The following is a 16998-nucleotide window of genomic DNA, read 5'->3' as shown; positions in this document are numbered from 1 at the left end:
CCTTGTGCCATCATGAAAATTTGTCGAGGGTGTGGTTTGTTGGAACCTAGCTCTCTTTTGGAAATTAGATACCTCGTGTTTGTTTTCCTTCAATTGGTTTCTTGTTTCCTTTTATTTGGCATGTGTCAATGGATATCTCATTCCTTGAGGTATATTTTAATTGATATCCTTCAAGTGATAGTTCTTTTTTTTTTAGGATCTTATTATCACTTGATACCTTGTCTTTTGGTGACTTATCAACTTTGTGTTGAGTTGATTCTTGAGAGTCTTGAGCATGCATATCTACTATATACAACTTCTTTTGCTTGCTTTCCTTCTTTGACCCAATATATAGGGGAAACTCCACCTTGTCATAAATTGGCTAAAGTGTGAATGAAATTCAAATTCATATCTATATGCACATATGTATGTGGAGTTTGTCCTATGTATTGCTGGTTTTCTAACTCTTTGGTCCCAATGAGTTTGGGCACCATTTTGTTTGTTTTTGCTGTTCCAGGAACAACTAGAGATGCATTGGATGCTCGGCTCACCTATAAGGAAGGTGTTGAGACCATGTGATTATTGGAGCCAAGTTAGGATGATCAAAGAACAACTATCTACTACATCAATCCAATGTTGTCTCGGTAACAAGTATCCACTTCATGCATTCTTTTCTTGCAAAGGCCCCAACCTGTCTTTTCTTTTCAGGTTGCATCATGGCATGAATCTCTTGATTCGTTCTTGTGGTACTTGTTTGCTTTCTCAAAGCATCCGAACGATGATGTCTTACTACTAGTTGGGATGTCTTTGATGTTCGTATGTTGGAAGTTCATATTGTACAATAAGAAAATATTAGGCCATGTGCTATGCTTCCAAGCAAAAAATCTCATTGATATGTTTATGACTTCCTTTTTGGATATCTAGTTTGTTCCTTCTTGTAACCATTTCGTGTGTACATCCTTCTTTGTGGATATATATCATCATGATTGTCTTCTACTTAGAATCTTTTACACATGAGAGAAGTTACATCTCTAATTGATATCCTCTTTTCTTTCACGTCCATCGTTGCATTTCGTTTTTCAGTTTTTGGTGGCTTCGTGAAAGGATTTGTTTTGAGTGCGTATCTTATTTTCCTACATCTTGATGCACTCTTTGGCCTTGAAGATTATTTTTCCTCATGCTTGTCTTGATGAGGGTTTTGCCATTTCAATTAGTATCCCTCCTCTTGACAAGGTTCTTACTTCCTAACTTCACAATGGGTTGTCACAAGCGTTGGTTCTTATTTTGTTTATTAGTAAGCTTGTGAACCCATTTTCTAGTATGTGTGTGTGGGAATGATATGTCTTGCACTTTGTATCTCATTTCATCAAGACTATGTTGATGAGTAATGCTCATCCTTATCTTAGTCTTCTCAAGTGCTTTGCCATGACTCACACACATTACTTTGGTTGAGCCTATTCTTAAGTTGCTTCTTTTACATGTTGCTCAACCATTTGTTTTGTGCAATTGATATGCTTATTGTCTCGTCTATCTTCTTGCACTCGTTGTGTGTTTTTATTCATTTTGGGGGAGCAACGATCCTATTTTGTGCACCTGTATCAAATATAAAAATCTCATATTAGTGCACAAATCATGGGGAGCTTCTCTAGTTTTTGATAAAACACTCTGTTGCCTTTATCATAATATCTTTTATTCATGTGGTTCGAAGGACCATATGATTGTTTGTTCCATCTGGAATCTTTTGATTGCTTGCCTCTATTTTTGTATGTCTTTGTGGCATACGATCCTTTTATTTGCAATCTTTGGGTCCTCAATATAGTTTGTTTTCCTCCAACTACTTATCATTGTATTTGTGTATTTTTCTGCACTCATTTGCTGAGAAGTACACACTTTTTGGAGGACCACCTACTATATTGGCTTTCTAAACTTTTCGTCCATTTTGGCAATCGATGCCAATGGGGGAGAAGTTTAGAGAGTTTACTTTGGATATGTTTAGAGGGTTTTGCTTTTATTGCGTAAGAATTTACATCTTGCACACATGCATTATTACCTTGTATGTGTGCGCTTGGTTATGCTTATTTCCTTATATAAACTCTCTTGAAGTGGTTGTCTTCAAATACCAAAATGGGGGAGATTGTTAGAGCATATATCTCCATATGTGGTTTTGGTAATTGATGACAATTCATATGGACTAATGGTTGCCTTAAGTTATATTTATAGGATTTGTCCATAGGCACTTCTTGAAGTCCATCTGTTGGGTTCAAGGAGTTTATATGATGACCAAGATGGTATTCAAGGTATTATCCAAAGAATGGTCATAGAGACAACAGGTTGATCAAGATCCTAGACAAAGACTAGATCAAGATGATCAACACACAAAGCGTATAAGATGTACCGAGAGGGATCAAGTGATCCCATGGTATGGTAAGCATTGTCCATTACGTGTTTGTGTACTAACCCATGGTCTTTGTGAGAGTCCTATGTGGGGGTTAGGTGTGCTTCCATGGGCTTGCGTCAAAAGGAAAATCTCATACAACCCATGAAGGATGACGTCAAGTGGTGATCGTCATCAAGATTGTGGTGTGCAAGTTCAAGTGGATCAGCACGAATATATCATTGAAACTATTGTTAATGATCATGTGTTGATAAGGACATGCTCATGTGCTAACAAGGACAAGATCAAGATAAGCATTCCTGAGCACTACATGCTTGATTCTTGTGGATGTTCACATGGTGGACAAATGAAGATGAATACATAAGCTAGGCTTTCCACATTGTGTATGGGAGAGCTGCTTGAAGACTTCATCATGTCTTGCTTTCAACTTGAGCCAAGAAGGAACAACAACATCAAGCTCAAGTGAAAGGGCTAACTCAAAGGTATCAGTTCCTTTGACGTTAGTGGTGCGGAGTGATGATCAGCGAATAAAAGTATACACTCAAGTATGGATCATCGGTACCCCTTTTATATTTCTTGAGTCTTTAGGGATCCCGCACTATTAAGAGGGGATCACAGGTTTTGTGATGAACTTGCTCAAACTAGATATCCACTGTTCTGCTCTTACCACATCTCCACTGCTCTGTTGTTATCAGAAAACAGGACCAGTGCCTCGGACATCCGGACGTCCGAGGCCCGGACGTCCAACCAGCTTCGGAAATCCGGAACTATGCACCAGAGAAACTTGAGCCATATAACTCGGACTTCCGGCTCCCTCGGGACGTCCGACGAGCTTCGGAAATCCGGAGCTTTGCACCAGAGAAACTTGAGCCATATAACTCGGACTTCCGGCTCCCTCCGGACGTCCGAGGGCCGGACGTCCGTCCCCTTTCGGAAATCCGGAATCTTGCACGAGAGAAGTTTGAGTCGAATAACTCGGACTTCCGGCCTTCTCCGAACGTCCGGTCCCTGTTCAACTCCACAGTGGTTCTAGATATATTTAGAGCCCTCGGACGTCCGACCCCTTGTGGACGCCCGGACATCCGTGAACTGCCGGATGTCCGACCCGTGTGTGACTTAAAGTGTCCCCAACGGCTGTTTTTCTCTCCCTACTATAAATACCCCCCTCCCACTTCGTGAGAGGGGCCCCAACACAGCCTTATCCTCATAAGAACTCATTTCTACCTCACACACATTTTCTCACACCAAATCTTAGATCCCAAGAGCATTTGTGGGCCCCTTTGAGATTTGTTCCAATCAAAAGATAGATCGTCTCCCTCTCCTTCTCTCAACCCAAGCTATTTGAGATTTGAGCAAGTTTTGAGCATTCCCCGTGATCTTGTTACTCTTGGAGGTTGGAGACTCCTAGGCGGTAGGAGTTCTTCGGAGAGGAATCAATCCGTGTGATTACCCCCCGGAAAAGTTTGTGGGGGTTTGGAAGCCACCTCAAAGGCTTACCACTAGTGGTTGAGAAACGCCTTCGTGGTGTTATCTCAAAGGGAGAATAGGGTGAGCCTTCGTGGCATTGGTGTGCCTTCGTGGTAACATCCACCTCTCTAACGGTGACTAGCTTCCCTCCAAGGAAGTGAACATCGGGATACATCTTCGTCTCAGTGACCTTGGTTATCCTTAACCCTAACTCCTTACTTGTGGTTTACTTGTGTTACTTGAGCATACATACATTGCACATTGTTTGTGCTCATTATATTGTGTTGGCTATTTCTTGTACAAGATTAATCATTCAAGCATACCTTGTATATCCACACGTTCACACTTGCAGCTTTTGATATATCGTGTGCTAGTGTGATCTAGTATCTTGTGTCGTTCACCTACTTATCGTGTGATATAGCTCAAGTAAGTTTGTGTAACTTACTTGTGCTTGTTAGTAACTATATTGTGTCCATCTTGATGGATCGTGTTGTTGATACACGTTGCAGTGCCTAGTGCATTTAGGATTTGTGCTTGACAAGTATCCTCTTAGTTTATTTCCGCATTAGGTTTAAGCCAAATCTGAAGAAGTTTTTAAATAGCCTATTCACCCTCCCTCTAGGCGTCATCGAGGTCTTTCCAACATCTCCACCAATCATTTTATCCTCTATGTGAGGGGAACCCCTTGGATCTTGATCTTGGAGTTCTTTGTGAGCTCCTTGTTCTTCCTCCCATATTTCTGCATAGCTTTTGTTGTTGTGGAGGGATTTGAGTGTGAGGGACTTGACCACTTCGTGTGTTCTTGCCTTTGCATTAGTTGCATCGATTTGAGTTCTCCGCGGTGATACGTGGAAGTGACAAGTTGAGAATCTTATTACCCTTGGTTACTTGGTACCTCTAGAAGCTTGGTGGTGCCTCGGAGCTCAATCATTGTGGTGTAAAGCTCTGGGCAAGCGTCAGGGTCTCCAATTAAGTTGTGGAGATTGCCCCGAGCATTTGTGGTCACCTCGAAGCCATATGCCATTGTGGTGAAGCTTCGTGGTGTTGTTGGGAGCCTCCAATTAAGTTGTGGAGATTGCCCCAACCTTGTTTGTACGGGTTCGGTGACCGCCCTCAAGGGTCCCTTAGTGGAATCACGGCATCTTGCATTGTGCGAGGGCGTGAGGAGATTACAGTGGCCTTAGTGGCATCTTGGGGAGCATTGTGCCTCCACACCGCTCCAAACGGAGATTAGCATCCGCAAGGGTGTGAACTTCGGGATACATCGTCGTCTCCGCGTGCCTCGGTTATCTCTTACCCGAACCCTTTACTTATTCACTTTACTTTGTGCTACCATATTGTTTCTTGTCATATATCTTGTTATCATTTAATTTTTTATCGTGCTTAGCATAAGTTGTTGGTGCACATAGGTGAGCCTAGCTGTTTTAGTTTTTTGTTTAACAAATTAAACTATAGTTTTATTCCGCATTTGTTCAAGCCTAAACCGAAATTATTTTAAAGCGCCTATTCACCCCCCCCCCATCTAGGCGACATCCACGTCCTTTCACTAACTCTAAGCACTCGAGCAACCAATTCATCATAGATACCTCGCCTCCTTTTAATAATATTGGCTTTCCTATGGACTCAAATGTGATATCTCACAAATATAAAATGTAGAGTCATGTAGCTTGAAGCTTGGCCAATCCTATTTCTTTCCTCCCTTGGGGCTTCTCCACACAATCCTTAGCCAATCCTCTATGTGGAATATACCTGAAATATACTAGGTATAAGTGTTAGCCCAAGAGACAATGTATGTTGTCATGAATTATCAAAACCATCAAGGGAGCATGCGTGCTTTCAGGCATGGGCCCGCCACTAGAGGTCCCCGCGGCAAGGGATATGTGTTGCACCCTCTTCTTCACCTTTTGCATCCGACGTTCCTCCAGCTTCAAGTAGGCGACGACAGTCTGACAGGTGGGCTCAGGCAACAAGGTGAGATTGGAAGCAGCGTTGGCAAAATCTTCATTGAGTGAGACTGCTAAGCATGAGCTTGTCATCAACTTTCGTGCCGATGTCGTGAAGTTCGTCGGCGAGCATCTTAAGGCGCATGCAGTAGTCAGCAATGGTGGAGTCATCTTGATGACACCCGAAGAACTCTTGTTGCAAGAGGACACGGCGCTGAAGTTTGTTGTCGATGAAGAGTGCGTTGATCTTGGTCCACATGGTGCAAGCATCATCATGCTCGGCGACGACCGTGCGAAAGATGCCCTTCGAGACGGTTTGATGGAACCATCGGATGAGCATGGCCGCGAGGCCGGACCACTCCTGGTCGGCCTTCATGGCCGCATTGTCGACGGAGTCGTCGATGTGCTCGGTGAGGTAGTACTAGCGGAAGACGAGGCCGAAGTAGGTCTTCCATGCGTAGTAGGAGGAGTCTGATTGATCGAGACAGATGGAAACATGGGCCTCGATGTTGAGATCGCGGATGTCGGCGACGAAGGGCTCGGGTCCGGCAAATGGGTTGGAGTTGCCGGAGTAGGAGGACCCAAGGAAACCAATGGCAGCGGCGGGAGGAGGTGGCGGCGGCGGCGGGTGAATGGTGGCTGCTGCTAAGGTTTTGGGGTGCATGGCGATTAGGGTTTAGGGAGGGAGAGAGAAGTGGACATCAACAAGAAAGGGAGGTGCGGCTATGGGGTGCAACGGCTGCAGGGAGATGTGGCGACGACATGTTACGACGGCACACACAAGGAGCGGTGACAGCGACGGCCAGGTGCAACGAGGCAGGTTGTGGCGGCGCGTGCAAGGAGCAGCGACGACAACGGCAAGGTGCAAGGACAACGGCAAGGTGCAACAACGCAAGAGATGCGACGGCGGCAAGTTGCGGTGACGCACGCAAGGAACAGCGGTGGCAGCGGTAAGGTGCGGTGTCGGCAAGCGAAAGCGATAGAACCGCGTGCTAAACTGATACCATGTAAGTTAGGGTTTGCATGCAGCACATTTATAGGTAAAGGAGGGACGGCCTCTACTTGTCTCCCAAAGAATATAAACATACGTGAGAGAGAGTAGGCACGATAATACAAAATACATAGACCCTAGTACTATACATGTGCACAGATAACGTATATATATTCAACAATAATGATCTAAAAGATCTTATATTTCTTTATGGATGGAGCACAATTCATATATATCATCCCACTGTATCCAGAAGAGAACATCTCTCATGGATAAATGAATAGCCGGAGAGGATCGCCAAGGCCCAACGTAGACAAATCAAATAAAATCTAACTTTTAACCCAGAGACAATATACAATACTTGCATTAACCCACGTACTTACATGACATTTCAGACTCAATAATACGCAGATGAAATCTACATATGCACAAGCACTAGGGCGTTTGGGACTGCTTTTCTATGTCGCCAAAAAAGAAAAATCCGCGAGGGTAAAAACATGATTTACCACTATACACTCTTGTATAAGGCCAGCGAAAAGAATTGAGTTACCGAGCGAAAAAGAGTGAACAGTTGGGACTCGTCACTACTCGATAGCAACGTCCCTCGCCACCATGTCCCTGTTCACAATAAGCTTCCCATCTTCATCCCTGGTGAAAAGCTTGTCAACCAGCTCATCCCAACTGGTCTTTCCTGCAGATTTTGGTTCTGATGAAGTCGTCTCGCTGTGAGTGTCGGAAGATGGCCCAGGGAAAGCACTCTCATGGGTTTCCTCTTCAGAGATGTCTATCGCGTGAGGAACATCTAAGGTTTTCGCTCTGTGGAGCGCATTCTTATGTTCTTCCTTGAAACTTTGCAATCTCTCCATCTTCTGTTCAGCAGGTGGAGTTGTTGCCTTCTCATTTTCCTTCATTAGCTGCACAAAGACGTAGCTATAACCATAAATAAACAAATAAATATTGACTCTGAAACAGAAGAAATCAATGCTCCAACTAACGATTGTAAGTTCCAACGAATCGTATTACTATGTTCAGTCTCTTCACTTTCAGCCAATGGAAACAAGCTACAGATACCAAGGAATAACGGTCAAGTGATTTGGCACGCCAATATGCATCAACAATGTTGCATATAAAGAGCTTGTTTACCATGTATGTCTAAACAGTTTGGTCGATTGTTCCATTCTATTCCACGGAAGATGTACATTATGTCCTACAGAACACTATAACGCTAACTCGAATTTAATTTATCTCTCACTGAAACCAAGTGTGCAGAAGAAAAAGTAACATAAGAAAAATAGGAAGGAGAAGGATGAGGTTAGTTTGGTTTGTAACCATACCCTACCAACTTTCTGGTCATGTACAAATATTTGGCCTTTATTTGGATGGTTTTTGGCAACTCCCATGCCCTTTTGCCCACTTCCAATGCAATCTGCTGACATAGTTGACCAAAACATGGGCAGCCAAAACCTTTGCTAGCCACACCAAAACACACCCTAAATTTAGAAGGCTCTGAACATGTACAGTTAACTTCCAGTTACCCATTCAAAACCTAAATGTGGAAGGCCCTCAAACATGTACGCCGAACTACACAAGTTAACAATTTCGAACTTAAGTGCAGAAGGCCTCAGAAATCCATAAATCATTATTTATTTCTGTACAGTCACTTGGAGAAGCAAGGCAAATCACTTGGTACCCAGCCATTGTTTTTGTGTATGGGAAACTTATTAGTTGATCTCCTAGCAAACAATGAAGCCTAAAATGCAACAGCTCAACCCTTAATCCAAACATTGGAAATTCAAATGAATTTATGCTGGCATAAAGTGCATGTTGGCCCAAAAACATAGCACTTAGGTTAACCCTTTTGTGCTTAAGCTAAGACGAAAGATTCAGTTCAAAAAAAAAAACTAAGACGAAAGAACAACGCGAGGGTGGCGGGCGCACGCGGGGGGCGGGGGGTTTGAACTTTTTTTTACAACAAGGTCGCTGAAGGCAACACATTTTAGGACGCATACACACGCATGTAATCCATAATGTCAGGAAATAGGCCCAAGCATAATACATATTGCATAATATCACATTGACATGCAAGACTGGATTTAGAAACCAAATAATTATGCCATCAGTCTGAAGCTCATGGCTAACAAGCTGTCACAAGTGCACGTACCTCTAAAGCCAAGGCTGATTCTCGCTCAATCCAAATAATGCCATGATCAGCAGTGGTACTGCACGATAACACAATATGCTCAAACCGTCCTTCCACTGGAATAGCAGTTCTCACCTCAGGTGGGTATCGTCCGCATCTACAAATTAGAAATAGTTACGTTATTCTACTCTCCCAATGAGAAAGTTCTTAGAAATCTTTTAAACTTTCACTATTTTATAATCTTCATATGTAAAGAGTACATAAACAAATTTTGTTTTCGCTCACAAAGAAATTTATCAGTCATGCAAATATTACAGACTATAATTGGATCATCTCTTTGATTTGCAGGATACCTCAAACACAATTCTTTTCAAATGTAGGATTGGCATGAATCCTATAGGATTGAATACCACATGACTTTGCACACAAATGGTATCTTTTCAAGAGGTATTAGTCGATATAATTTTTCATACCAACTAGCACGGTGCTCGTGCGTTGGTACGAAGCTATTAAAAAAGGAGAGGCCTTCGGCCCTAGTAGCCGACGTTAGTATCATGCACGATTCGTGATAAAAAATAGCAAAAATACAGTAAGAGGTATGGGTAGGCGTCGAAGAATTTGATGTGGCCATAGTAGGTCGTTTGAAATATTTATAGTGAGACAACATTTTAAATTTTAAAACATGGGAGAATGGACATTGTAATTTGTTCACTCTCCTATGGTATGATATAGAACTTGAAAATTTTGTTGGGGTGACAAACTGAAACCAAACTCATGATTTGAGTTGGAGTCATATTTTTTGCAATTGTTATTTGTGCATTCAACATGAGTGTTGGTTTCTCATTAAAGTAGTACTTTAGTTGTTGTTTGTGTTAGGTTCCGCACATGAGTAAAATACAATTGTTTATATGTCTCTCGAAACATGTGAAGATGAAGAAAGAGTGTATTTGTTTATTGTGAAGGTTGTTGGCCCCACAGGTGAACTCACCACCAACTCCAATCTTTATAAGTAGGTATGATATGGTGCAAAGCAATTCTTAGGAAAAATTATAGAGTACAATCTTTAAAGTTATAAATGAAACTACCACGTAGGAGATGTTCTTGAGGATGAGGATCCTCTGAAAGTCCTCAAAGAGGCCTGGCATGAATACTTTTCCATACAAAACTGATTTTCTAACTAATGTGATGAAAAAGATAGTCACCTTTGACATATGAATTTTGAAATGTTTGTCGTGGACCATGCTTCAGCATTCTATACTTCTTTTTCCAACTGTTATACCTTTATTTTCTTATGTCCATAATTTACTAAATTCGTTTCACTGACCTAGAAAGCTACACAAAATGAATCTGAGGAAATCTTGCTTTGCTTAGTCTAAACAGTCAATGTACAAGCATACACCGATTTATGTATATTTTTCATTATTTATGAAAATGTGTGCAGTAAAACAGCAGTGGGCGAAACTATTAACGGCTAGAACTTGTTGCTTGCTTTTCCAAAAACCATGATGACTGAACCTTTTGCTATATTATAAAGGCTTAATGACGAACAAACCAGCACACAGCCTGAAACTTCTTGGTGCTAGACAAACAGTGAATAAAAGGTTCGTCGTTTACAGCATACCAACATGACTTAACTAATAACTAGCAGCGACTATCCAAACGTATCAATTACCTGCAAAATTTCCTCTCGACGATATGATACATCCGACCAGGAGCATACAATCTTCTTGGATCTTTAAACTTTTTCTTGTCTTGTTTAAATGTATCTCTCAAGCAAAACAGGAATAACAAGCAGGGCAAGCTGTCCAAAGCATAAATAAAATATTCCATTATTGCATACTTTTTTACTGGCGGAAAGTTGAACTACATGGAGAAAGCGAACAGGGGACTTACCAGAATATAGAGCCGAAAATATATTCCAATGGTGTTGGTGTTCTTGGCAAAAAATCATCCTGGCATAAGACATCATATAGTGATAAAATAAGCATCCGATGATATTACTATGTAATTGGTGCCACAGATGGTAACTTCTAGGGTTACAACAACTAGATAGGATCAGTTTTTGGAAGTCAGCATTTTATTGATTAAGCACTAAAGTCATACAAGGTCTCCCGGATACCATCCGGAACAGAATGAAAAACACACATCAAACTAGAATTCAGTTTAGTTCACGAGCTCTTCACCTGTTTGAAATCAATGAAATTCACAAGGGAAATAGTACCACATCCAATAAATCAATTTCAACATATAGCAGCGGGATAAGCTCAAGCACCACAAATACCACATTATGTGGTCAGGTGTATGATCCGGATTTCCATTTGCAGACATACACCTTGTACCAAATAAAGTTCTCAAAAAAAATGTAGAACGAGTTGAATCCAACGAACAATATGGCAAACAGTTAGCTTAGTTGTTTCCATATCAGTCATAAGCCAGGTATCAGTAAACCTCATATAAGCTACCTTTCTGAAGAACAGCAGTTAAAGGATATTCTACTGTCAGCTAGAGTAACCTTTTGAAGAACAGCGGTAGGAAAGTATACTCTGATGTATAATGTTATCCTATCAGCGGGAGTACCTTTCTACACAGCACAATTACAAATACCACATTATGTGGTCAGCCGTACGAGCCAAATTTCCATTTCCAGGCATACATCTTGTACCAATTACAAATTATCATGTTGAATTGATTGATTTCTCAAAAAATAACCCAGAATGAGTTGAATTCACCCAACATGGCAAACAGTTAACTTAGTTGATTTCCATATCAGTCATAAGCAGATATCAGTAAACCTCATATGAGCTGCCCTTCTGAAGAAGGGCAGTTAAAGGATATTCTACTGTAAACTGTCAGCTTGCTTTCTGAAGAACAGCAGTAAGAAAGGATACTCTGCTGTATAATCTTATCCTATCAGCGGGGCACCTTTCCTCACAGCACAACTTCCGCTGCCTAATTCCTAACGTTCGGCACAATCAAACTAGTTCAGCTTTCACAGACATTCCAATCACGCCACAAGCAAAGCACATTTGACCAAATCGCTCACCCTCGTCTCACCCCAACAATTCCAATTTCCAATAGTCCGGGTCAAAAGTTTCCAATAGTCAAAATATTCGAAGGCAGCAAAATTGAACAGGTAGGTAATGGTTGACCACGGGGTAGCTGGTACCTGCAGCACGATAGAGTAGATCACGTCGGCGTACTTGACGGCGAGGTTGAGAGACATGCACCGGGCCGGCGCGAGCGCGTAGCACCGTATGTGGCTCCTGGGAATATTGCCGAACGCCTTTCGGTTGTTGACCACCAGCACCGTCATGAGCGCGGCGATACCGGAGCCGAGCGAGTGCCCGGCGAAGATGAGCTTGCAGTCAGGGCCCTGCTGGCGCAGCAGCTCCCGCAGCGTCTCCGTCTCCCTCTCCAGTATGAACTGGGCCGCCTTGAGCAGCCCGTGGTGCACGTAGCCGCCGTCGAACATCTGCATCCCGAGCTTGTTGTCCATCAAGACCTGCAACGAGCGACGGAATCGAACGTGTTCACATTCCGTTCCCGCGGAGAAGAAATCATGCGGGTCGCTGGAATCGGGGATGGGAAGCGGGTCACGGGCGCGGGCAGTACCTTGTAGTCGGCGTTGCGGACGAGGTTGAGGCCGCGGACGGCGAGGACGACCTCGTTGCGGCGGCGGTCGACGTAGACGACGTAGGGCGGGCAGGCGGTGCCGACGTCGTCGTAGGTGGTGCGCTTGTGGAAGCCGTCGCCGTCGATCTGGGTGTAGCCGCGGCTGGCCGGCATGATCTTGGGGTTGGCGAGGTCCTCCTCGGAGATGGCCATGATGATCTGGCAGATGCGCGGGACGGGCTCGAAGTCGTCGGGCGAGGCCGGCGGCCAGGTCTCGCTGTCGTAGGCGCCGATGTAGGTGAGGCGCTTCCACGCCCAGCGCACGCACCCCACGCACAGCACGCACTCCAGCCCGCAGGACACCGACATGGCTGGCCGCCTCCCCGCGGCGCGGCGCGCCGGCGCTTGGACTGCTGGCTCTGTTTGGTTGGGTGGCTGCGCGGCGCGGCGTGGGCTGGTCTTTGTGGTGGTCGTCTGCGGTGGCCGGCCGGGCCGCCGCTGTTTTTCTATTGGATTGCTTGCCTTGGTTGTTCCGGAAGCGACGAGGTTGAGGCGTTGAGCTGGAGGGGGTGGGGGGGAGTGATGTGAGATGCCGCTGCGCTGTGCGCGCACTTGGCTTGGCGTTGGGGAGGGGTCGAGTTTTGCTGGCTTTTTCAACGCGGCTGCGCTCCGCGGGAGAGGCCGTGGACCGCCGAGGATTTTGGTCTAAAACGGCAGGAGGAGACGACCAGCTGCTTCCCCGCAACTTCGGGTTCACCTTCTCACCCGTGTCCATTCATATGTGCCGTAATTTCATCAGAGTTTATAGGAAAAGAGCTGTACCTCGCAAATCCGGCCTTTAAACCCTTGCAAACGCGTCCGGACATGTCTGCGTACACTGGTCGGTCACGTTTTAAATAATGCATTTTATATCTGAATATTTTTCATACTAGGATCCTCAAATCCATAAAAATGCATGTAAGATATGAAACCTATGTACTGTACTACGTAGAACCTATCTACTCCTCGTCGAAGATGTCGATAATCTCCATGCCCTCCGGCAGATAAATGGCCGCATGTCGCAGCTCCGCCGCTTCCGGCGCGTCCGAGTGCTCCGTTGCGGCCTCTTCCGCCTCAATATCCACGTCCAGTTCGTCGAAGAGGCCGTCGGCATTCGCCTGCCTCTGTCGGATGAGCCGACGGTTGGCCTACACCTTGGCCTCATCCCGCATGGAATCCAGGATGGCCTACTGCTCCGCCATCTCCTCCGATTTGGCAACGACGAACTCCGCCTCCGCCTCTGCCATGCTCAAGTCGGGAGCCTCCTCTTCCGGGTCATCCTCCTCTATGGCCTCTGGTTGCTCCTCCTCCTGTTGTTGCTGCTCCTCCTGTTGCTACTATTGTTCCTCCTCCTCCTCCTCCGTCTCTGGCGGGTACGGAGGGAGACCCGCAGCGATGCGGGCGGCGCGGCGAGCCTGGATCTCCACCTCGATTTGCAGGCGGCGCTCCTGAGTGAGCTACGCGTAGGTGGTGATGAGACGTCGGACCATCCTGACGGAGAGGGAACTACGAGAGGAGGCGGACGGGGTCGGGTGGCGGCGGAGAGAAGGAGGAGATGGATGAGCTAGGGATGGGGACGTCAGTCGGCTTAAATAGCCGGCCCCGACCTCGGGCGGGGAGCCGGAGCGACACCACCCGCGTTCACACCGTGCCGATGGTCGAGGAGCCCGTCGGGCCGTCGGTTTTCCCGTGAGACCAAGCCGTCACACCGACGTGGCCGAGCGCGCCCGGGCTCCCCCATATCCGCCCCATATTTGGGCTGGAAATGGGGGGTGTCGGTCAGCCCGGGCGTTTGAAGCCTATTTGAGAGGCTCGTCTGGGTCGCAATTTTGTGACCGGGCGGCCTGTCCGGGCGTTTGAGGAGGGTTTGAGGGGTCTAGTTTTAGATGCTCTAAGAGCATATACTGCCACGAACACAGAATCGAGGCACTCGAACGCCCACGTGCGGACAAGTTTATTGATAGTGATAGGTCATACCTCAAATTCACTTTTCTTCATCGAGATACTTCATATTTGAAACCTTAAATCCATACAAAGTGTGCAAGGGAGGAAATCCATGGACTACGTAGATCAAATAACATATACTACCATAATCCTCGTCGGAGATGTCCATCATCTCCGTGCCCGGCTCCGAGTACATGGGCGGCAGTCGCAACTCCGGCTCCTATGGCTGCTCCGCCTTCGCTCCCGCGTTAAGTTTGGCGGAAAGCGCGTCGCTCGCTGTTCGTTTCTACCGCATGAACTATCGCTTGGCCTCAACATAGACCTCACCATGGATGGACTTCAATATAGTCTATTGTTCCGTCATCTCCGCCGCTTGGCCGGCTGCGAACTCTGCCATGGCGTCCTCCATGCTGAAGCATGCAGCCAGCGCCAGCTCGTCCGCCGGTTGCTCCACCTCTCCAGATCTGCCACCTTCATCGGAACCGGCTGTCACTCCAACTTCGGGCCCTCCTTCTCTGGCTCCGGCGATTCCGAAGGCAAGCCAGCTGCGATTTAGGCGGCCTGCCTCACCCGGATATCTTCCTCGATCTAGAAGCGGTGCTCTGACGTTAGCATAGCACCGAAACATGTTGGGCAGCGAGGTGAAAAGGGAGGTGGATGCCGAGAGAAATGTGCTCGGGCTAGTGGCACGGATAGGGAGGAAGAGGTTGTGCTCAGGGTTAGGGAGGCCAACCGGCTTAAATAGCCGGATTTTAGCCTCGGTCGGCTAGCCGAAGCGATGTAACACAACGTTCACACCCTCACTGGAGGAGACACCTGTCAGACTATTGGTTTTTCGGGCGATTCTGTATGGAACCCATCCGCCAGACTGACGTGTGGGACGCGCCCGGGCCTTCCCATATCCGCCACGTGTTGGTTATGATGGATGTCGGTCAACATGGATGTTTGAGGCCCGTTGTGAGGCGGCCATGAGTCGGACTTTTTTGACCGGGTCGTCCACCGAGGCCTGTGAGGGAGGTTTAGGGTGTCGAGTTGTAGATGCTCTAACTTTGCCATTTTTATAATCGATTTACTCAGGCTGTTTTGCGAAAAGGTCGAAACCCATATATTAAGCATGTATCACATGTCCATACAAATACACTCATAAAAACTCACAATCAAATTCTTGGAAGTGTCAAAGTATTCTTCCTTCTTCATCCACCGGTGGTTGTGCCTCCGCCACGCCAGCGCAAACTTTTATAAACTTGGAAGCATGTAGAAGCGGCGGTCAAGAAGTCGTCAATGCGGCCATAATCTGTGAAGCAAATCACTCTCCCAAAGAAGAAGAAAACATTGATAAGGATGTGCGGGAACTCTGAAGATCACGAGAGTCGGCCGAACTAGGTGAATCCTCCAGAATACCCGTCGAATACATGGCTCCGCACGACCTTTACCAGCGAAAAGAACACAAACGGGGCTAGGGAAGGGGCGGGAAGAACACTAGTCCTACATTGGGACAAATCCTGAAGAAAATCGTGAAAGAAAATCACCCAAGTCGATGCATGACAAGTCCGGGTATGATGTCGAACTCTCCACTATCTAGGACCACGCGTTGCCACCCTCTTCTTTCGTGACCTAGCTAGGTTGAGCTACCATTGAAGATTGTCGTGTTAGATCCCTCCGCCCACCACCGGCTTCACCAACATGACGTCAAACACCATGTGACACAGACCATTCGAACACGCGTCTCCTTCGTTGTCACACAGCAGACCCCCAAACCTTCACAACAAACTGCCATAAAAAACAATCTCCAAGCTGCCCACGCAGCAGCGAGAGGGAAAGGAGATGGGTGATGGATAGGGTTTTTCTCCTGGGTAGCTGCCTCTCGATTTTCTCGAATTGATGATGTTGGAAATATGCCCTAGAGGCAATAATAAAGTGGTTAATATTATATTTCCTAGTTCATGATAATTGTCTATTATTCATGCTATAATTGTATTGACCAAAAATCGTAATACATGTGTGAATATATAGATCACAATGTGTCCATGTGAGCCTCTAGTTGGCTAGTTCGTTTATCAATAGATGATCTTGGTTTCCTGATCATGGACACTGGATGTCATTGATAACGGGATCACATCATTATGAGAATGATGTGATGGACAAGACCCAATCCTAAGCATAACACTAGATCATGTTGTTCGTCTGCTAAAGCTTTTCTAATGTCAGTATCATTTCCTTAGACCATGAGATTGTGCAACTCCTGGATACCGTAGGAGTGCTTTGGGTGTATCAAATGTCACAACGTAACTGGGTGATTATAAAGGTGCACTACAGGTATCTCCGAAAGTGTCTGTTGGGTTGGTACGAATCGAGACTAAGATTTGTCACTCCGTGTGACGGAGAGGTATCTGTGGGCCCACTCGGTAATGCATCATCATACTGAGCTCAATGTGACTAAGGAGTTAGTCACGAGATGATGTGTTATGGAACGAGTAAAGAGACTTTC

General features: G+C 45.6%; 1 protein-coding gene across 1 annotated transcript; it reads right to left on the bottom strand.

Moving 5' to 3' along the window:
• Positions 1-6946: 6946 nt before the first annotated feature.
• Positions 6947-13170, bottom strand: LOC123411497. The gene is made up of 6 exons (XM_045104455.1): positions 12528-13170; positions 12082-12417; positions 10809-10867; positions 10588-10716; positions 8937-9072; positions 6947-7689 (listed from the first exon to the last, which is right to left on the bottom strand). The coding sequence occupies exons 1-6, from the start codon at positions 12894-12896 to the stop codon at positions 7360-7362; spliced, it is 1359 nt and encodes a 452-aa protein (XP_044960390.1). The 5' UTR covers positions 12897-13170; the 3' UTR covers positions 6947-7359.
• Between the last annotated feature and the right edge of the window lie 3828 nt (positions 13171-16998).

Source organism: Hordeum vulgare, chromosome 7H (genome assembly GCF_904849725.1).
Source record: "Hordeum vulgare subsp. vulgare chromosome 7H, MorexV3_pseudomolecules_assembly, whole genome shotgun sequence".
NCBI classification, from domain to species: Eukaryota; Viridiplantae; Streptophyta; class Magnoliopsida; order Poales; family Poaceae; genus Hordeum; species Hordeum vulgare.
This window is presented reverse-complemented; position numbering and strand designations above follow the sequence as displayed.